Source organism: Euprymna scolopes, chromosome 46 (genome assembly GCF_053919585.1).
Source record: "Euprymna scolopes isolate OS-2025 chromosome 46, ASM5391958v1, whole genome shotgun sequence".
NCBI lineage: Eukaryota > Metazoa > Mollusca > Cephalopoda > Sepiida > Sepiolidae > Euprymna > Euprymna scolopes.
Window position 1 is genome coordinate 64,491,625 of NC_136527.1, and position 23,650 is coordinate 64,515,274.

The 23,650-nt window shown below is 35.9% G+C and overlaps 1 protein-coding gene across 1 annotated transcript in view; it reads right to left on the reverse strand.

Moving 5' to 3' along the window:
- The window catches only part of LOC145270141 (uncharacterized), a 52,401-nt gene extending 29,379 nt beyond the window's left edge, over window positions 1–23,022 (reverse strand). The window contains exons 1-2 of the mRNA XM_080125751.1: window positions 22,655–23,022; window positions 9,646–10,749 (exon numbers count right to left, since the gene is read on the reverse strand). Coding sequence (XP_079981877.1) covers window positions 9,646–10,597 — 952 coding nt within the window. The 5' untranslated portion in view covers window positions 10,598–10,749; window positions 22,655–23,022. The remainder of the gene's footprint in view (window positions 1–9,645; window positions 10,750–22,654) is intronic.
- Window positions 23,023–23,650: the final 628 nt, after the last annotated feature.

Consider the following 23,650-nt stretch of genomic DNA (forward strand, 5'->3'; position numbering starts at 1 on the left):
AGATAGAAGCCATAAAGGGAACAGTATCTATTCTTACAATAGCCCTCGGATATAAATTTAAATCATAACAGAATCAAGTGTTAGCTCCAGGAGGGAGCCCCTTGATCTCTTAAAACTTACTGAAGTAAAATACAAAAAAAAAGAGATAAACCATATAAATGTGAGGTGTGTTTTACGTCTTTTGCATATAAATCAGTCTTAATAGACCACGTGAGAATACACACGTAAAGTTATGTGACTTCAAGTAATAGCACAAAGCCGGATACTCCACCAGACTAGATAAATTCTTGTCCTGGAATCCAGTAAGACCAAGAGACCAAAATAAAAGATATACTACAACGTATGAAAATGGTTAATTGGGGAGAGGAAAATTATGTTCGCAATTTCTTTATTAATGCTTGAGAGACAAAGAACTTAAATGGAACATTCGAATATCTATGTATCTCATATAGTGTTCAAGTGTTAGCCCCTGGATTTCTGAAGTAAAATAAAACAAAAAGAGTACAGCCATATTATTGTGAAGTGTGTGGGAAGTCATTTGCACGTCAATCCCAAGTGAAAAGTCATTTGAAACACACACACTGGAGAGAAACCATATGAATGTAATGTATGTGGGGAATGTTTTTCTGCAAGAATGAAATTAACTCAACATATTCGAATTCACACTGAAGATAAACCATATTCTTGTGAAATGTGTGAGATATCTTTTGCACATAAATCAAGCTTAACTATACACATAAGAACACATAGTGGAGAGAAGCCATATTCTTGTGAAATATGTGATAAATCATTGGGGAACTAAAGGAAATCTAATTATACACATCCGAAGTCATTCTGGTGATAAGCCATATTCTTGTGATGTGTATGGAACGTCATTTTCACGTCAATCTCACATGAAAAGTCAATTGAGAACACACCAGTCCTCATAAAACATGAAAATACATACTGAAGGTCTCGTTGTTGGAAATTGACCCAGACTGGTAAAAATTAATATGAATAAAGCCTTCAAGACTCTTGTTTCGAGTCTATAATGCCGTCACTCCAATTAAACATGAAATAAACCATGTAGCATACAGGTGTATTCAGTTAAAATTCCTATCCCAATACCAAGCGAATAAAGGAGGAGAAACATGAAGACCAAATTATATAAGCCATATATGGAAACGAAAACTAACAAAAAATAGAACGGAAAACGCTCGCACATCTGCATTTCTATCCTGTGAAATCACGGGATAAAACTGAATAAGAAGGTTAAGAAGCTGAAAAAATCAAACACCACTAAGAGTTAAGATGTCATAACATTATGCTGAAATAAAAACCTTAGCTGCACAAATAAAAAACTAAGCAAAAAGGATAAATAAACGTTTTGTAACAAATGGTTTATAGGAGCCTCATTAGAGAAGAAATAAAGGTGAGTAACTCAAGAAGAAATTGAAATCTTCTAGAGGGACACTAAAGACCATAAAGAAAAAGATTAGATAAACACCATCGAAGAGGAAAACAAGGAGAAAACAAAGATGCCAGCTCTAAAACTTAGTAAGGAAGCTGTCTGTAGCTCAATCAGTAATTTGAAGACCCCAGATATAGACCACATACTAATTTATGGCTGAAAAACACTGAGCACACTATGCTAAGGCATTCAATAGAATCATCAGTGATGATGAAGAGCTGCCGGCTACTGTAAGCAGTACATCACTTATTCCCAAAAGTGAGGACACTCACTTGGCTTACAAGTACAGCGAATCTGGTGCCTTACAACAATCTACAAGCTCCTAGCAGGGATAATCGCTGATGCAACACACGATCATCTGATTGCTGCTGACGATTACCTCGAAAGTGAACAGAGGGGATATTTACTAGGAAAAAGTTCGGCACAAAAGATCAACTGCTTGTAAATAGATTCTGGAAGATTGCAGAAGAAGAAAAAGAAATCTGTCAATGACCTGGACCAATTACAAGAAGGCCTCATACCTGGATACTTCACTGTTTGTAGCTGTACATATTACCACATTTCTTCAGAAGCAAATGATCAGATGGGGCATATAAATGATGCTAGACCATACAGAAGATACAGATGCAAAACTTTAAGGAATATTCCAGGAAGACAGCTTTTCGCCACTTCTTTTCTGCCTCATAATGGATCCACTGAGTAAGCTATTCAAACGATCTGATGCCAGATACAATCTCAGCATAGGCAGAAGGAAGGAGGAAAACAAAAGAGAAACACATCTAGAAGGAAAGACACAGATGGGAAACATTAACATTCAGTGAGGAATATTCCAGGGAGACATCTTTTCTCCACTTCTTTTCTGCCTCATAATGGATCCACTGAGTAAGCATGCGATACTCCAGAAATCCAGGACAGAGAAATTAACCCTTTTCTCCACTCCATAATATCCTCAATACTCATCAGTGACAAATGTCGACAACTGAGACAACCAATGATGAAATATGGCAACAATTACAACAGCAAATCATGGAAGGGTGGCCAGATCATCGACATACCCTTAACACCTGCCACCACCAATATTTTAACTACAGAAATGATCTTACATACCAGGAAGGGCTTCTATTAAAAGACCCACAAATTGTTGTCCCAACTAATATGCGAGCAGTAATGTGCAAGATTTTGGATCAGGCACACCTGAGAATTGAAAAAAACTAAATCCAACACTGGCAAAAGGTTGGAACAGACCTTGTCAGACTGCGAGGGAAAGATTGTGTCATAGTAGTGGATTACTACTCCAATTTTCTTTTTGGGAATTCAGCCATCTCACTGATACAAGTGTCTCAACAGCGATAACTCGAAGAAAACACATCTTCAAGCATAAAATACCCAAACTGGTAATCTCTGATAATGGCCTTTAATTTAAATCTCATGAATACAAGAAATCTGCCACTAAATAGGACTTTTAAACATGTAACAAGCAGTTCAGAATACCCACAGTATAATGGTCTAGTGGAGAGCACCATTCAAACACATTGCTCAAATGTTTCCAGATGATCCATATCTGGTTCTATTAACTTTATGCACAAAACCTGGCAAAAACAAATTTTCTTCACCAGCGGCTAAACTTATGAATCGCTAACTAAGAACCGTCCTACCCGTCATGAGAAATTATGGTCATGATCTTTGCACATCGTCTTCAAAGGACAGACAAGAGACAAAATAGGACATCAGCAATCAGCGTGACTTCACCTCAACAAAGATAGGGGATCATGATGGTAAAACTTGGTCCAGGGTAAAGTGACAAAACGTTGCTCACAACCCGACGGTCATACTTGGTACTCATGGGAAATGGCGGAAGTACATGCCGAAACCGCCGAGATCTACTGTTAATACCTCGATCAAAGATACCATCAGCACAACCTTACCCTGACACAATATTTAGCTCACCCAAGCAGGTTCATCGACCAGGGGACGGAACACCAAATCCAGCAACTCCAGAAGCAAGTTTTTGATCAAAATCAGGACGACTAATACGTTAACCAAGATGGATGCAAGACTACACAAGTTAGGAGAGCTTGTCTTTTATCATCAAAGGACTAAGGAGGGGGATGTTGTATATATGAAGGACAGTTACTGCAAACTTTCTTTTTTGGGACTTCCGGGTTGTCCGGGGTCGGGTCTTCCGGTAATGGCGTTCTTGGAATAAAACTTCTGTAAACATTCTCCGATGTCTATTTTCTTCCTTTTACCTGTTGTAAAAACATCATGATTTCTTCTTTTCTTCCAACGGTAAGATTATTTCATCTCCTAATTACTCATAAAGAGATAAACCTTGTTGTGTTGAATGACTGTAACATCTGAAGCATCTGATGGAAGTGCGGCATGAGAAATTGAACCTGGCTAGTGGGTTTTAGAATTACTGATACTTAATACTGATTTTATGAATAAAATGAATAAGGGAGCTTTAAATGACATTTTTTGGAAAGTAAGAGATAAACAGAAAAAAAGGTCAAAGTTTTAAACAGAAACTCATCGCTAAAAATAGGATGGAAGAAACAATAAAGGAAAGTTGAATGGGTCGATATTTGAATATGGTATCGAATGTCTAGCGACACTGATAACTGACCGGTTAAACACATGATATGTATGAATTGAAAATCAATCTCTAACCGGTACTGGCAAATTGGTACATAAACACGGCAAGTTGCGAAGTTGGCTGATCTTCACTTTTTTATTTGCTGAGGTTGAAACGTCGCAAGGTATCTGCCGTCATGTAAAGCAGTAGAGAAGTTTCTTGGTGCGAATGTATTGAATCTCATATCGACAGAAATGAGCTGCGTTTAACTCCTACCATGACCACGACCATTATAACAAAGTTAGAAAATCAGACGTCCGCAGTGTTTAACACTCAACTGTTATACATTTATGTAACAAGTAATTAGTGTTTTATTTTGCTTTTATAATACATTAAGACTTTTTACTTATAACAAGTCGTCTGTCGTTTTTTTCTTCTTCTTATGACGTCACCAGTCTGATTGGAGTGACTTTGCTGGAGAATATTCGATTTCGTTTTCATCGCGTGTAAACTTGGATTGAAGACAGATCGTAGGCAAGTAGGCACCCGCTGGCGTCACCCATACAAGAATGAGCCGTGATCCAGAAGGATCAGCTAGCCGGATGGGAAGGAATGTCATAGACGTATGCTACATTAGTGAGAATATTAAATTTTAATCACATACAACAGCATCATATGCTTATAGAGAACATTAGATTTTAATAACATCAACCAGCATTATATGCCAGTGAGAATATTGAATTTTTATTACATAAACTAGAATAATATTCTAGTGAGAAAAATGAATTTTAATTACATTCAGTTGGAATATATAGTAAGAATATTAGATTTTAATTACATAAACTAGCATCATATTATAATAGGAATATTAGATTTTGATTAAATAAACCCGCATATGCTAATGGGAATATTAGATTTTTAATTACATAAACCAACATCATGTTATAGTAAGACTATTAGATGTTATTTACATAAACCAGCATCATATGCTAGTGAGAATATTAGGTAAAACAGTTTAAATAGAGATGCGGCGCATCTCAGATGCGCTCCTGAGATTCTGTGTAGCTTTGCGTCCCAAGAGAATTTTATGGTCTCGAACTTTATCTAGTTGCTCGTCTGCTAAGTTTTCGGTAACATTAAGTTTCTTTTAAGCCTATTTTGACTTGAGCTTTTTTCATCACAGAAGAAATAATTGAAAACTACTCTCACTTGTCGGCGGTTAGTGAAGGAGAAATCTTTCTAGACTGAAGCAATTTTTATGTATAATAAAATAAGAAATGTAAGCAACAAGTATAAGATTTGAAAAATACAATATTTTTATAAATTTTATTTTTGTAAAGAAGAACTGTAGTATTGTTGTATATTGGTTTATATTAGAGGAGATGATATATTAAAACGTGTCATGAGTTATCTAGCGGATGTAAGATATTGTTCTTTTAACAGACAGATAATAAACGTATAAATCGTATGTATGTTGTTTAGCCAGGAGGACATGATATTGATGTGTAAACCGAGTCATGGTGTATCAGACTTATCACACGGGATATTTTTACAGTTCATATATAGGAAGAATAATATATGCTTCATACCTTTTTTCTTTAAGAGTTCTTCTGTATCTTCCCGCTGTTCCGTGACGAACTATGAAGCGATCAGCACCATCCAATTGAGACATCTGTTCTTATTTGTGAAACCATTAAAACAACTCTTTATATATTTATAATATAAATTTATTACAATTGTCTCAAATAGTTTTCACAGGATCTGCAGTTCGTCTACATTTTCTGTTCTTACAGCCCGCTCCTAGCTGTCTGTCCACTCCTGTCTATCCGCTCTGGTGGTCAATTAACAACTCTCTGAATCCCTTTAAAACTAACTATATCACGTGTTCTCTTATGTCACCTAATTACGTGTCTCAGACCAACCTAATGTCCACAACTAGTTGTTTGTTTATTCAAAACCCCAAAATAATGTTTACATATATTTTCTATTTTCACATTCCTTTTGCGATTCACACGTCAATCATTTCTTCCCCAATTTAATTGTTTATTCTTCTAATCATAATAACTGATCCATTGACCATCCGTCGCTCAAATCAATTACTAAGAATACAATGACAATAATAATAATGTTTTGACCCTTGACCCCGCTTGCCACAGTTAACAGATACTATGCTATGATTGCATAGGTCATAACATTACAGTATCTCAACATACAAATATTTTTATAACTTTTATTTATATAAAATTCTATTGGTTTACCTCCTCACAAGGGCATATTAAATCCAAGGTAAGTTTTTAATGTAAAGAAACAAAACGTATTTAAACAAAATATATTTGAATAAATGGATTGTGTGCAGAAATGGTATCAAACAAGTTCTTTTTAAAGTATTAAAGGCATTAAAATGAGATCTCCAAGAATTGATTTAAAAAAATGTTTTTATTGTCTGGCTATGAACTTGATTGTTTGACTTCATAAAAAAACGTGATTGGTTAACAGTGTAGTTGGAAAAACTTACATCATTCACCATCATACGCTTTCCATTCATCGTTATGGATTACGAAAATACCCCCCAATTGCATGTTACATAATAAATTTTTTTTTTAATTCTCCACCCTTTATCTTCCCTACATCACTTGGTTGATGCCGCCCCCACCACACCCTGCCCCAGAACTGCCCTCCTCCCCAAACAGAATTTTTTTGAAATGTTAAACGGCATTCTACTCAGTAAATGTCAGTGCCTTACTAATGGAAAAACGATTAAATAATCTGCAGAAGCACCTGTTAAACTACACAAGTTCTATAATTAAAAAAAAGAAGGAAAACATAAAAATGTTTTTGTAAACCACTCATATAAACTTAATTTTTTAGATCAATTAAAAAGCATTAAAAACTGTGTAACACACACACACACACACACACACACACACACACACACAAATATGAACCACTTATTTTTATTTCAAATGTCTTCTAAAGATTTCTCCATGATGTGATAATTTACTTCACTAAGAAAACACTACTGAAGGTGGTGAAATGGCGCAAAATAGTTTCAGGGCTAGGGGTTCATACCATGCAAATTTGCGACGGGTTTGATTATCAGATTCATTGTCAGTGACCTTAAATACCTCTAAAAAGACTTAGACTGATCGATGTTCTGTTATAACATTTATCAAATAGTTTTATTAAAAGTCTTTTTTAAATAGTTTTTGTGGTCAGAAGCTAAGAAAAACAGAAGTCTTACAGTGGGTGTGCAACGAGTGAGTTCAGGCAGAGAAAAGAAAACGCAAAGATGGTGGCCAGCCTTTTATTATGTGCGTTCTCGCAAAATCTTGTGTGCGCGTGAAGCTCGAAGCTACAAAACGAGCTTCATTTGTTAGTGCTAGAGAGATTCAAGATCTGGCAGGAGAGTAGGTGCAATGGGAGTGGAGATTCTACTTTCTCGGATTTATTTCCTTGGACCCTCATCCGGTGTTTAGCAATATCAATAGTGACGGTCTTCCTCCCACATGTTGAAAGACCCCTCTGCAAATGCTTCGATTAGTCGACCCTTGATGGCGTCTGCATCAGCCTGATCTTGCTCACTGAGCTCCAAATAGAGGGCCAGTGTGTCCCCTTCTAGAAACAGTGGTATTACTGCGGCCACGTCGTCCAATTTTTGAATCCTTACCACAAGGTTCACTTTTTTAAGCCACGTCGCCACATCACCGTCACCATTAAAAGGCTAAATCATGTTGCTTAAGCCTGCATTGGCCATCGCCGAAATAGCTTGATGTTTCTATGCCCACTCTACAGTCCACTGCTCTGCGTCGAATTCAACCCAAACCCCACTCGTGTAAGGCAGTTGGTTTTGCCTTTGTACCTGACTAACTGGTATTTCCAGAGCTTCTTGGTGATGCAGAGTTGCAAATAGGCAGATTTTAGATCATAGAAACTCCATTCATCTGCCTCCATTCTCTAATGGTCTCACTGCACATGTCTACGGTGTTGCCTCCAGTATGGCACTCAACATGTTGGTTCAGCTCTCGGAAATCCAGGACCGGCCTTACTTTCACTTTAGTTGGTTGCAGAACAGCGCTCAATGGCAAAATGCCCGACTTCAGGAAACTGGCAAGGGGAAGCCGAAGTGCCAGTGGCCGCCCCGATTCCGCCTCGAATAGTGGCACACTCGCAGCAGATGCCCAAGCAGAAGATCGTGGTGGAAGGATGGGGAGTTATGGCCCTGATCAACATTGGCTGTACCACTACCATGGTGCACACGACCCTGATGAAAGATGAAAAACACCAGATGAGGGTCCATGCATTGTCACCCATTACAGGGGTGGACTTTACCTGACCATGATTGACTGCGAGCCCGGGCAATTTGCCTTATAGAAGAAGCTAAGTGAAGGAACAGGCAATGAAATAGCGGCAATCCTCAATGAGGTGTTTTTGGAGTGAGGTCCCATGGAAGAGCTGTTAACAAAAAATGGGACTACATTCAAGTCAGTAGCAGTGACGGAAGTAATGAAGAAATGGAATATCCAACAATTTTTCAGAGCTGCCTACAAACCCAGTGGCAACGGGACCGTGGAGAGAAATATTCCTGGAGACATCCTAGGGTTGAGCTGGCAAACAGGGAAGCAGAGACAACAAGGACCATTAAACTCGGTGATGAGGCAAGGGTGAAGCCACCGGGGGCGCGCTGCACCACACAATGGAGAAGAGGGCGCGTGACTGGGAGGAACACCAGAAACAACATTGTGGTGGACGGAGTACTGAGGCATATTCTCAACATCAGACCAGTGGAAGGTGAAGCAATAGAGGGGAATGTGCAGCAACAGGAGGAGGACGAGACACCTCAGAGGCCAAGTAGAGAGAGGCAACCGCCACAGTGGATGAGAGACTATGAAATATGATCTTGAGATCAGGGGGGCGTGTGGTCAGAAGCTAAGAAAAACAGAAGTCTTACCGTGGGTGTGTAGTGAGTGAGTTCAGGCTGAGAAAAGGAAAAACAAAGATGGCGGCCAGCATTTTATTATGTGCGTTCTCACAAAATCTTGTGTGCGTGTGAAGCTGAAAACTACAAAATACGAGCTTCATTTTTCGGTGCTAGATAGATTCCAGATCTGGCAGGAGAGTAGGTGCAACGGGAGTGGAGATTCTACTTTCTCAGATTTATTCCCTTTTGCGTATTTAAGGTGACCCGCCTCCCCTTGTAGTTTAAGGACCGTGCCCCCCTTTTTTTAAAAGAAAGTATTTTCAGTTTTATTTTTTTAAATTTGTTTAACCAGCTTTATTTACAAGTTTTGTTTAAATAATTTCATAAACAAGTTGTTTGAATAGTTTTATTAACAAGTTCTGTTAAATAGTTTTATTAAAAGTTTTATATAAAATATTCTTTAAATAGTTTTACTTAAAAGTTGTTAAAATAATTTTATTAAAAAATTTTGTTTAAATATAGTTTTTATTAGAACAAAAATATTACATTTGTTTGAAAATGAAGAGATACTATGCAGCAAATTACACATAATCGATGAAAAATTAAGTGCGATATACATAAGAAACTTATTTGGTTTACATTATGTGTTTGCATGCAACATATTAATATATTAGATATAAATTTAAAAGAATGATTTCTAATCTGTATGTGTTCGCATATGTTGCAACATACAGTCTTTTCTTGTGAAAGAAGAGCCACACACACCACAAGAGAAAGGTTTCTCTCCAGTATGCATTCGCATATGTTGCAACAAATGTTGTTTCTTTGAAAAAGTAGAGTCACATATTTCACAAGAATGTGGTCGCTCTCCAGTATGTGTTCTCATATGCTGTACCATATTACTTCTTTGTGTAAAAGAAGAGCCACACACTTCACACGAATATGGCTTCTCTCCAGTATGCATTTGCATATGTCGCAACATACTTTGTTTTCGTGCAAAAAAAGAACCACATACTTCACAAGGATATGGTTTCTCTCCGGTATGTATTCGCATATGTAACACCAAATGATGTTTTCTTGTAAAAGAAGCTCCACATACTTCACAAGAATATGGCTTCTCTCCAGTATGTGTTCGCATATGTTGCAACATACTTTGTTTTATTGTAAATGAAGAGTCACATATTTCACAAGAGTATGGTTTTATTCCAGTATGCATGCTCATATGTCGCAACATACGTTGTTTCAGTGCAAAAGAAGTACCACATACTTCACAAGAGTAAGGTTTTTCTCCAGTATGCATTCGCATATGTTGCACCATATGTTGTTTCCTTGTAAATGAAGAACCACATATTTCACAAGAATGTGGTCGCTCTCCAGTATGTGTTCGCACATGCTGTAACAAACTACATTTTTGTGTAAAAGAGAATCCACATGCTTCACAAGAATATGGTTTCTCTCCAGTATGTGTTCGCATATGTGTCACCATGTCTGATTTCCTTGCAAAAGAAGAACTACATACTTCACAAGAATATGGTTTCTCTCCAGTATGTGTTCGCATGTGTTTTAACATATTTGATTTATTTGCAAAAGAAGAGTCACATACTTCACAAGCATATGGTTTATCTCCAGGGTCTCTTTGCATATGTAGCGACATATGTGATTTACAGTTAACAGGAAGTTGTTTTTTCAATATCTTTTCAGAAAATGCTATTTGATGAAAGGAAAAAATTGTTCAGATTTTTCTCATTTCCGGCTTTTAACTTTAATACATGTGCATTTATTTTCTTGTCTTGTTTTTTTGATATTCTGCAAAATTAAAAAAAGATAAAGGTAAAGAAAATATAATTAATTTATACATGTTTTTGCAAAGCATTTTTATGACATAAAGTTATGGACTCAGTTATTCATAAAATATAAATTAGACATAAGTTTTCAGTATAATGTACTAAAAGCAAAAATCAGAATTATGTTCAATTTTATTAAAAAGTCCCTAAATTCAATATTGTTTTGTTTAAAAATTGAATGAAGATATTTTTACAATACCTATTTTTTAATTAAATGAATGAATTTAATTTGTATAGGTAATATTAAACTAAACTTTCACAAAAGTTTTAATGAGATCATAATTTATGTTTTATTTAGTTTATAAATTTAGAAACACAAATACTTTATTGATGATTTTTAAAAAACTGTTATAATAATCTTGTTAAATTTGCAACACATTGACTAATTTTTTCCAATGCATTTAATAAATCTGGAAATTCTTTAACATTACATAACATTGACATATACATATAACATATATGTAACATAAGATACATAACATTGACATATGTAACATAACATTACATTCAACAAATTAATGTATAAATATTTGAAGATGTCTGAATTAAATTAAATTCACCAAAATTAGAAAAAGTTAAAATTCAAGAAAATACAAAAAAACAATCATACATTTTTTCACGTCATCAAATATTTCCTAATTTAATATATTTTGTGTATCGAATTAAGTTAAATTTTAAATATGATTTATACTTAAATCAAAATAGAATAAAAGGTTATTTAAGATACAATAAATATATACTAAATAAAGTCGGAATGTGTAACAGTTATATTCTTATTCACAAAATCACATTTATTGGACGGTTTAAACATGTAACTATTATAAAATACTGCCAGAAAAAAGGGTCAATATCTAATGAATAAACATTGTACAAACTCCAGTCATGTCATTCTTGTTTGAGATAACTGATCTCATGTATGATGAATTGAGTCGAGTGTCTTATCCTCATGCATATGTTTATGGTTTTCAAGTAGTGTAGTGAGAAAAATTGACATTTTGCCTCGTTTATCTTTTTAACTGTAAACAAAGCCTAGCATAATGGGCTACTAATTGGGACTACATATACATGAGATTATGCAGGGAGTTGAGCAACAAGATGTCTGTGTTACATTTAAATTTCTGCATTCTAGTACAATTATAGAAGCAAGAAACATTAAAGGAATTCCAAAGTCTAGCAGTACGAGGAAAAAAGAACTATTAGAGCAGATTGCTTTTCGACATTTCAACAATAAATGAGATTTTAATGCTTGTTGGGTTATTCACGAGTACATATGCTAAAGGGGACTTCACTGTCCTGAGTCGAGTTTTGAGTTGACAACCGCAAATGTTTCTTCCAGCATAGTGATGGTGCTGGATCGATGACTTCACAAAGGACATGGAGAATGCAGCATGATAGAATATCTCTAGTTTGCATAAGCTACTTGCCTACACAGGCCAAGTCTTACAGACATAAAGGAGAATAATGCAGACAAGGGTCTAGTAGATTCTGACTTCTGTGTTCAGCCTGATATATTTTCAAAACCAGAAACACAATCGAAGTTGACAGAAGCTGGTGCAGACACAACAGATGCAGTGAAGTATGTCTTCACAACCTTAATCTGTTACCGTGATGATGGAGAGAAAATATTTGAATGATCAACTTATTCAAAAGTTTCTGTGTTGAGGAAAGGCAGTTCGTTTTTATTTAGAAAGAAGGCCTGCATTTATCTTCATGGTAATCTTTGAAATGTAAAATTGCATCTTAGCAATAGCCGACAGAATGCCAGTGAAGCTTTCACCTAATATGGTGATATCATCGGCATAGTCTTCACCCTATATGACTTTAAGTTACACCATGAATGTTGACCATAGTGTTCAATGTCATCCAGTTCATGGTGTAATTGAAGAGAATGAGAACACATCCTTGTCGGTCACCAGACTCAAAGAAGTATGACTTCTGACCATACAGCAAAGTTTAGTGCATGTGGAGAGATAGTAGGCTTTGATTAGGTTGAGAAGTTTTAGAGGCATGTCCTTCCAAGGGTTCCATATTTAACAGTCAAATACAGTTAAGTGAAGTTAATGAAGCAGAGGATAGTTTTTGCTCATGCATTCTTTGGAGAGTGAAAATCTGGCAAGTACATCCTAGAAATCTACATTGTCTGTGTCTTTAAAACTGCTCCAACAGAATAATAGTAACGATTTTGCACTGATATTAATAAGGCTGATACCACAATACTAATAGTAATAGCATTTATCACTTTTCATGTAAAAGAGAAGCAAGACAGCATTGCTCCAGTCTTGACAAAGCTTTTCAGCTTTCCAGACATGGATGAAATTTAAATGGAGGGTTGAGACTAATAGATCTGAAGCTTTCAGATAAAAGACCATCTTCACCAGCCACTTCAATTTTTTTCAGTTTTTTGATGTTGTCAAGGTTTCATCAGTAGTGAGGGTGTGATGACACAAATGTGGCAACAATACTTTTCGCATAGGAGAATGATGGCTTTGTAGAAATACAGGATACTCTCAGGTGTAATTTTCTAGCAGGGTAGAGGGAGCCCACCTCCTTTGCAAGAGTCTTTGCAATATATTTGTTACAATTTATGTTACCTGAGAATGAAAAGTCAATGATTTTGAATGAAAAGGGCTTAGGTAGGGCATTATTTGCCATGAAAATCGGTGTTTGAGAAAATTTCTTGTAATTGCAAAAGGAAGGAAGTTAGTGCAGCATTAATTATAACCATACATTTATGGTCACATTTAACTACAAACTGAAAGTCGTTTTCTTTACTATAGAAATATGTATATTCTTTTTTTTTTTTCATGCCTATTACAAATCGTGGTGTGATCAACAAATGTACTCTTTTCGTACACAATTTTATTGGAGATTTTTCATGAATATCAGGAAGTAAGGTCAACGATTCGATCCCTGATGCCCACACAACTTAATATCATTTTGTTTTTCAAGAACAATCTGGAATTTTCTCTTTTAAATGCATAATATGCGTTTAGAGATGATATCTGCAGTAGAACGGGCTTAGCTAAATCCATACTATTTATTAGAAATAAGTTTACAGTTACTGCATTATAACCTTATATATATATTAACCATTACATATAATATATATAAATTATATATATATATTAAACATTATAATATATATATAAATTATATATATATTAAACATAATATATAATATATAAATTAAATTATATATTAAACATCACTATTGACAATTTTTCTTCATACCCAATATATTCTTTAATATATTCAAAAATTAATAGCAGCAACATCTTTCTGCAGTCTGATAATACATCGAAGTTCTTTTTACACGCAGTTAGTACAGTAAATGGTTCCAAATAATCCCATACAAATGAAAAATATTTTTTCAGTTGAAAGAAAAGGCATTTATTACTGGTCGTTTCCACACCAAGCCACTTGACACCTATGTCTTGAGCCAGCAATAATATGGTCACATTCGGACTTTTTCACGCATGGTTAATTAACAGTTTTTTAGTTTGCAAGTATAACCTGGTGTTATATCTGTCATTTGTTCCATCATATACAATTGTTCGAAAATCTTGTAAATGTTGGGAGAATAAATTGGTTCTACATCTTGTTTAAAAGTTTCTGTCGTCCATCATGTGATTAAAAAACTCTGCCACGTCAGTGTTGTTTAGAGGTAGCGGAAGGAAAGGAGAAAAAAAAAAGATCAAATGAACAGAGGTCTAACTGCGGGTGTGTCGGGTGAGAGAGAGAGAGAGAAATCAAGATGGCGCCAATAGTTTTAAAAGGTGTGCTCTGGTGGAAGTCATGCAAAATCACACAGGAGACATGTATAAAAGTTGAGAAGTTGGTGACTTGCAAAGACAATTTTTAAAAAAATTTTGTCGTCCTAAACCAGGAACACTTCAAGCTATTTCGGTGATGGCTACTAGCCTGAACAACATGAAAAAGCCGTTCGACCTAGTGGCAAATCTCCAAAAGATAGGCGATGTTGCCATAGTGATACCGTTGTTCCTGAAGGGTGACGCATTAGCCCTATATTTAGAGTTGAGCTCCCGTGAACATTGAGGCGATCATAGCCAGATTTATCCAGGCATTTGTGGAAGGGCCGTTTGAGACGTGCAACAAATTAAAAGAGAAGAGGTGGCTGGGGAAATCCGTCGAACGATTGCTGGAACTGGCAGGAATTCAGAGACCAAGTAGGGAAAGACGACGACCACCAGAGTGGATGAGGGATTATGAAATGTGATTCAGAGATCAGGGAGGCATGTTGTTTAAAGATAGCAGAAGGAAAGGAGAAAAGGAGAAAACAGATCAAACGAACAGAGGTCTTACTGCGGGTGTGTAGGGGGAGGTTGGGTGAAAGAGAAAGAGAAATCAAGATGACGCCCATAGTTTTAAAAGGTGTGCTCTGGTAGAAGTCACGCGAAATCATGCAGGAGACGTGTATAAAAGGAGTTGACAGGTTAGGTTGGCGAGAGGCAGACAGACGAAGTGATTATCTCAAGCCTGGCAATTGTTAGCTTGCAAAGACAAATTCTTTTTCTTTTTATTTCTTTAATTTTGTTTCTTTCTTCGCTTTTCTTTCAATTCTCTTTCTTTGATTCCACTGTGACAATATGCTTGCATTATAGCTTGCGTATTTGCATGTGTGTCAGTGGTTTTGTTACATGCACATCATTTTAATTAACATCAATGCATCAAAACTTAACTATTTTTCATTCAATTTTTACTTTATGATATTGAATGTGCATCATAAATTAGGTTCACTTTTAATTATGCTTGTTTAACGGCCTTAAAACATAAATGATGTCTCAAATAAAACGGGTTGATTTTTTTTTTGAAACTATAAAGAAAAGACAGAAAACAGGTTAATTTCTACTTACAAATCTTGAGAACAACGTAATTATTTGTTCTTCCCTTGCTTACACACAAGGTCAATATTTGATGTAAAGTATTTTAAAGTAACACAAAATCACTCAAGAGAAAAGCATTTTCCATCGTCTAAGTTGGAGTTGCATGAAAGCAATCAAATAAAAGGAAAGTGACTATGAGTATATATATACAATTTGTGATTGGGAGGGAATAGCATTAAATCTTGCATTAAATCTGACATTTTCAGGAAAATGTTTTTATTTTCATAAAAACGAAGAGAAAATGCTTCTCTTTCAGTAAAATGCTGAATAAAATGCCACACTTATGAAAAAGTAAATAAATGACATTTTCTTAACATGTTTGAAAGACGATTAAATTTCTTGATGACAAAAACATGACTTCATTTTAGTATAAAATCAATCATAAGAGTAAGATGTTGACTGGGAATGAGAGGATCTGGGTCTGGTGACATCTTTGATTCTATCCCTTTTTCCTCCCCCTCCGACCCCGCATGATGCACACACGTAGGGAAGCTTCTCTCTTACTTTAGACAACATGCCATCCTGATCTCTAGATCAGATTTCATACTTCCTCATCCACCATGACGGTCGCCTTTACCTACTCAGCCTCTGAAGTGTCTCACCATCCTTCTGCTGCACGTCACTTTCCATCATCTTACTTTCAACTGGCTTGATGTTGAGAATAAGTCCTGGTCCCTCCTCCATCGCAAAGTTGTTGCTCAAATTACTTCCAATCATTTGTTCTCTGCTCCACTGTGTGGTACATCATGCACCTGGAAGCTTCACCCACACTTCATCTATACTTTATCCATATTCACGCATACTTCATCCATATTTCACCCATACTTCATGCATAGTTCACCCATATCTCGCACTGCCATTATAGTCCATAATGTAGACACACTGTTCATTTGACTTCATTCTCTAATGGTCTCACTGCATACATCTACAGCATCACCCCATTTCCAGTTTCATGCTATTAACGTAACATCACCCCCAGTATGCCACTCAATGTGTTGGTTCAACTCTAAAAAATTCAGAACTGGTCTGACCTTCCATTTTGTCGGTTGCAAAATGGCCATCAACAGCAAGATGCCTGATTTAACATCATCTGTCCATGGCAACAGTATACCCTCTTCAATCCACCTGTCCACTTCTTGTTCAAGACCCTTTCTCGCTCTTCCTTTGAGTGAATTCTCATAGCATGCCACCCTGTTTGTTAGCATCAGCAGTTTATTCTTTCACGCTCATTGTCCAGTTTCCTGTTGAATTCCACTTATAAATCTGGATAACTGGTCAATATCCTTCTCTTGTCTCCATCCTTACATTGCTCCCTTTATTGACCAGCTCTGTCACTGTGTACCCAGCTGGTCTGAACCTCATGCCATCACTACTGATCAAGTCAGCATATTACATCCATTCCACCAATCGCGTTGCTGCCATACACCAGATAGTCAATGACAATTGCATAGACCCTCATCTAGTGATCCTCAATTTCAAGTGTAACAGTGCTCCTCCCCAACATTTCACTCATGACGCATCGAATGCCACTACTTCGCCCTTCCCTTGCCGTTCACCCAATAATGATACAGCCAGTGTCAATCAGAGCCATGATTTCTCAGCCCTACACCATGATTTACCCCTTGAGCATCCGCTGTGAGCGCACCATCATTCCTGAGTTGGGCCAGCCACCGATGCTGCAGCCCCCCCCTCCCTGCTAGTTTTCTCTGGATTTGCGCAGTTCACTGCAAGCTGACCATTCTGTAGCACACCATCTTTTCTAAGAACTTTCTGCAGTCTCTTCGCAGGTGTGGACCCCCACATTCGAAACATGCAACCCACAGTCTTGTCCAGCTTCTGCTTGCATCTTTCTGAGCTGTTTCTACTGACCGAGAGAATTGGGTGCTCATTAGTATATTTGCAGTTGAGAGCAGCTCACTCACCCAATCGTCTTGACACTCAGGAATTCAATGAAAAATGCCATCTTAGCCACATGACCCACTTCATGCCTTCTACTCCTGTCAACTCCACCTTTTGATTTCATTAGCATATACATCGATGGATTCCCTCACCAACCTTACTTCTTAATCTGTTGTAGGCTTCAAACAGCCCCTCATCATAAGCCTGGGTCAATCTGGCTCAAACTGCATCAGCATTGGACTGCTCCCGCTCATTCCATTCCAAGTACAGGGCCATCATGTCTCCCTCCAAGAACAACGATATCACTGTGGCAATGTCATCTACTTTTTGTAGTTTTACCATCAGGTTTTCTTTCGTTAGCCATCATGTTGCCAAAAAACAGTTTGATCATGTTGTTCAGGCCAGAGACCGAAACAGGTTATGATCTGAAAGCTGTGAAACGATGTAAAACAGCAGACGACATTAAGAAAAGTCCAACAAACATGTGTATCAAAATCTAACATAAACCTACAAAGTAACGTGCAACAATAATATGGATTCTTGTAGTGCTCCCCCTTACCTTCTCCACGTGAGCTGTTATACAGCCCAGGTACCCCTCACATGCATGCGTGGAATGATACTTTGTGAGACCACATATAAAAAAAAATTACAGGCACCATCTTTAATTCTTTTCCTTTCTCTGCCAACTCCCAATGCACACACGCAAGGAGGCTAAAGCAGTAAGCCTTCTCTGTTTTTCCCACAGCCCACTCTCTCTTTAGACAACAAGTAGTTTTCAAGTGAATGAATAAACCTTAGTAGGAAACCGTATTCTTAGCAAGAGAATGAAGTTACAATAGCAAGAATAGATTAATTATGATTTTAAAATAAATGAATACTGAGGTACATTCAAAATGGCCATTATGGATTAAGTTTATAAAAAGAGACTTATCTGATAGTAATTTTTTAATAGTGTGTGTTAAAATTTTTATTGTTTTTGAAAGATAAAAAATTATGTTAATCTTTATTAGAAAAAAATTATATTGCAAAATATCATGACGATTAAAAACACAAAAATTCAGGTATTTATTTAAATAAATTGTAACAATCTCTTGAAAAATTAAAATTAGTTTTCTGGAATTATTTATAAGAAAAGTAAATTAACGTCTTAAGATGTAACAACTTTTTAATAAAAATTTTTCAGTACGAATTACCTACTGTCAACACATTTATGCCAATAAGGAAAATATAATCCTTTCTAAGAAAATATTAAAATCACATGAAATATTTTGTGCGACACTATTATTATTATTATTTGTGAAAATATTGAACATACAAGATAATAATATTGTTAATTTGGGAATTATTTTCTTTGGTGACATTGATCATTATCGTCAGTGTTTTTTTTATTTTTCACCACTTATCAAGGTCCGAAGGCCACTCGAGGATAAGGGTTATTGAGTGTATAGTAGTTAATGGGATAATATCGTAGTAATCGTTAGCAGTGGGAATTTGTTTAATTGGATTACTAAAGGGGACGGTTTATCAAGAATTTGTTTATGTTGGACTTGAAGACTCCCAAATTCTAGTACTGGAAAATAGGCAAATGGAAAACAGTTCCACGTGCGATTTTTTCATGGAATCTACATTTAGGGTTAGGCACAGATAAAGAGTGGTGGAAATTATTGACAGTGGCTTCAGCTAGATGAGTGTTTTTTGTAAAAGTTTGGCAAGTCGGGACTATATATTGGAGCTCAGATGAGTGCTTGCCATGAAAATAATGATAAGCAGAGACAGGCTCGCAACGTCTCTTCTGTGGGAATGAAAAGAGCATCCCCGCACTAGGCTAGAAAGTCTATTTTGAACTCTGTCAAAGGCAGGATACAGTGTTTCTAGCAGTTCCTTCCCAGATGTGGCAACAGTAGTCCATCCTTGGACATACCTGAATTTCATAAAGATAGAGAATTGCATCAGCAGTGAGATATCTAATGGACTGGTAGAAAGATCCCATCATTTTTCCAGCGAGCTAACAAGAGATTTGATGTACGTGTTTCATTTCAGATCAGGAGTAAAGGTCAAGCTCAGAATCTTATCAAAACATGGAGCCTCTCCAAGATGAGAAGCATTCATTTAAATTGATGCCTGATGGGGATCAGAACATTGATGGTATAAAGACAAAAGCTTGATTTTAGATGCATTAAAAATAACCAGTCACCTCTTTCCCCATTGTATCACATGCTCATGATCAGAGGAGAGAGAAGCAGAGAGAACTTAATCATTTACAGCCTTTGATGTGTTGCTATAGATGGTAAAATGTCTATGAATGATTTTAGAATGCGATTTGAGAGATCATTGATGTAGATCAGGAAGAAAGTTGGGCCCAGAATGGACCCTTGAGGGACTCCAGCATAAATACTGTGAGCTTCAACCATTACTCTTATGACTATAATGACTATTTTGTAATATTTAAGAAACATTTGAAAACAAAAATTTAATTACAGTGTTTTTCATGAAAATGCAAAAAATGAATTCATCCGTTTTTTTACTTGAAGAATAACTTTAATAAAAAGGTTTTGTTGACATAAAGTATTACATTTTTAACAAGATTTGAAAGATCGTGGCCTGGTGGGAGATGTCCTTTTCTCTTCGCTGCAACCTCTATCTCACAGAAGAGATGTTGCAAGTTTGTCTCTGCTTTATCGTTATTTTCATGAAAAGTGTTCAACTGAGCTTCAATTTATGGTCCCCCCTCGCCAAACTTTCACAAGAAACACTAGACTAGCTGAAAACATTTTTTTATCAATAATTTTCCCCACTCTTTATCTGTGCCTAAACCTAAACATAGATTCTATGATCAAAGCTTTTTTCTTAGAACTGCACGCCTGTGGAATTGTCTTCCGTTTTCCTGCTTTCCAGCTGTCTATAATATGGTTGTCTTCAAGTCCAACGTGAACAAGTTTCTGATGAGCCATTCCACTTAAATTAACAAATTTACCGAACTTCCATTACTATATTGTCCTTTTGACTACTCTACAGTCTTTAACCCTTATCCTTGAGTGGCCTATCGGCCTTGATAAGTGGTGACGCCTATGTAAAAAAAACAACAAAAAAAACATAAGGGGCTATTATGTGGGACTATGTTTACAGCGGATTATTTAAGGAAATGAGCAAGATCTCAGTTTACATTGCATTTAAACTTTTGAATGTCAGTAAAGTCAGGGAAACAGTAAGCGAGGAGGGAATTCCAAATCTAGCCGAGGAAAGAAATTATTAAAGTAGAAATCTTTTCAGCATCTCTAAACCTCTACAGTGAAGGAGTGGGAGTTTGCTGCTAAATGGGTTTGTCAGGGAAAATATGTTGAGGGTTCATGCAATGAGTTCATTAGAGTACATTCCATTAACATGTTTGCAAAACAGAAATAGGGGCACAACATTGGCCACAAGACATGAGTTGGAGCTTGGTTGATAGTGTGCCATGTTTTTGATCAGAGATTCTTGTTTTGGTTCTTGTCGAAGATGGAGAGACTAGTTGTGGATATGGTAGCTTCATTGAGTCAAACTTTGTCACACCTTCCGCCATCAAAGTTTTGTGTCGTTTGCTGTTGTGTGGCAGAAAGACTGTTTCCCATATCTCTGGCCTTACATAGCAATCCCAGTTAATAATGTGCATCACCTTGCCTACAGATGCCTGCATCTTGAACTTCTTCTTTGTTGGAGAGTGTGAGTAATGCAATTCTATCGACTGTCATTTGGACTCTGACTTGTAGTGATAACACCACATCCTGTCACAAGTGATAATGTCGTCCAAGATTTGTCATATTTGGCTTCATATTATTCAACGAGTCCTAACTTGGTGGTTCTTTAGGTCTTATGTGAGCATTCACGAACCCTTGTTAGCACACACTTTGCTGTATCCTAGGGATGACAACATCGTTTTCAGTGCACTCACACCCACATTTTATTCTATACCCATTTAATTTACAGTTATTCATCAATTAGCGTAGATGAGTTGGTCGAGGTGCACAGTATTTTCCGAGGAGGTGGCTGTTCGTGAAACAAAGCAAGATGTGAACACTATTGACACTACTACTTCTATCGACAAGGACTACTGCAGATCTTATGCTAATCAAACAAATTGCCAAGACATGAATTTATCTTCAAAATAAACGATTGATTAATCAATTATTTAAAATTAAACTTATGTTGTCTGTTTCTTCCCCGCCACCATACGCTTATTCAATATAACAATATGAAAATAAACAAATTTTTACTTGTGTACATTCAAAAATATTCTAATTAAAAGAAACATTTCCTGTTTTATTGCAACAAAATTAAATTAAATGTAATTATTACACTTCCCATGATCCATACTTTTGTGTGTTTACAAATTATTGTCGTCTTTTGTTTTTTTTGTTTTTATAGAAATTTTAGTTTGAAAAAGTGGTGCTTATGCACTTATGTTACCGTGCTATTATTTGAAATAGAATTTTCAATTTTAATTCAAGTTTTACGATATCTTTTATTAAATTCTTAAGTGAAAGTACAGAATAATTACAAAACACCCTTTTTGTCCCATGTTAAGAATGGCTTTCTAAATAATAACAGTATTATTTCAACACGGTAACTTAAGTACATGAGTACCAAAAGGGTACATTTTCTTTCATTCGGTATTTTATGAGTTCAATTCATCAATTATTGTTGAAATCATTTCAGAAAACTGATAATAATTTTTCCAAAGATATTTAAGTCAATTTATTCGAATGAAAATTTTGTTCCCTGTAATTTTTTTTTAACACGTAAAGAGATTTACAGATTAGATTTAGATCTTTCAAAAACTATAAAAATTTAGACGTGAACCAAAAAAAAAAAAACAAAAATCATAAGTTTCATTTAAAAAGGATAATGGTTCATTTTCTTCGTCCATACATATATCTATAATATTACAAGTCTTCGTTTATATGCAAACATGTCAATATCAAAACCAAACGAAACATAATAATTTGGACTCGCCACTGTAGTAAAAAAAACAACAAAAACAAAACAAAACAGAAGTCCCAAAATCAAATGATTTCAACTAATACTTACTTTCAATCTGCTTTCAACAAAGAAATGATGAATTGCTAAAATGTTAATTAAAACGAGACGAGTTTGACGGATAGAGGTCGATATTTCAGATGAAAACCGGAAAAGCAAGTTCGCAGAAAATAAAAACAATTATTTTCATTTATTGTAATTTTAAGTCTTGTATTTTTATTATTTGTTTTTACCTAATTTAGTAAATAATAAAAAAGAAATATTTTTCATTTTAACAATGAAAAATATTTCTTTTTTTATTATTTAAATGTATTAATACTTTTTTTGGTACTCTTCTTGCAGAGTTTTTTGACCCGGATCGTCGGAATATTTCGTCAATTAAGCCGAATGCTTTTTAACTGTTCAAACACTATATCGACATTTTTTTTCTTGTTTTTTTGTTGTTGTTGTTGTTTTTGTATATATATATATATATATATATATATATATATATATATATATATATATATATATATATATGTGATGAACTGAAAAGAATATCTGAGAAGGGAAAAGAAACCGTTGATATAGGTTTTATTAACGAACAAAGAATACACGTCTGTGATTAATGATGTAATGTCGGAAGGGCTTACTCCGACCAAGGGGGATAACCTGTTATTTTATTACCGCTAGGGGTCCTTGGAAAGGATAAAGCCAAAGGGCCAGGGGTCAAGGATAATTTAAAACTATAACATTTTCCCCTTCAAGAATTATTATGAAACGGGTGTATGAAGGGGTTCACTAAGGGTTGTCTGTCCAGCAAAAATCCTTAAATTTTCTTGGGAGTCTTTCGTACTGATTCGTAGGGATTAAGGTCCTTTGTATTAACTTCTTGGGAGGTGTTGGTTTTTTTCAGGGGCGGGCAAAGGATTCTTCTCCTCCTCATCGGCCGCGCCTTCATCAGTAGATAGTTCTTGAGAAGCCTCCGGGCTAGCAGAGTTGTTTTCATTATAAAAATCTGTTTCATTCAGTATGTCTTGCACTGTAGTTTCTGCGACAGAAGGAAGT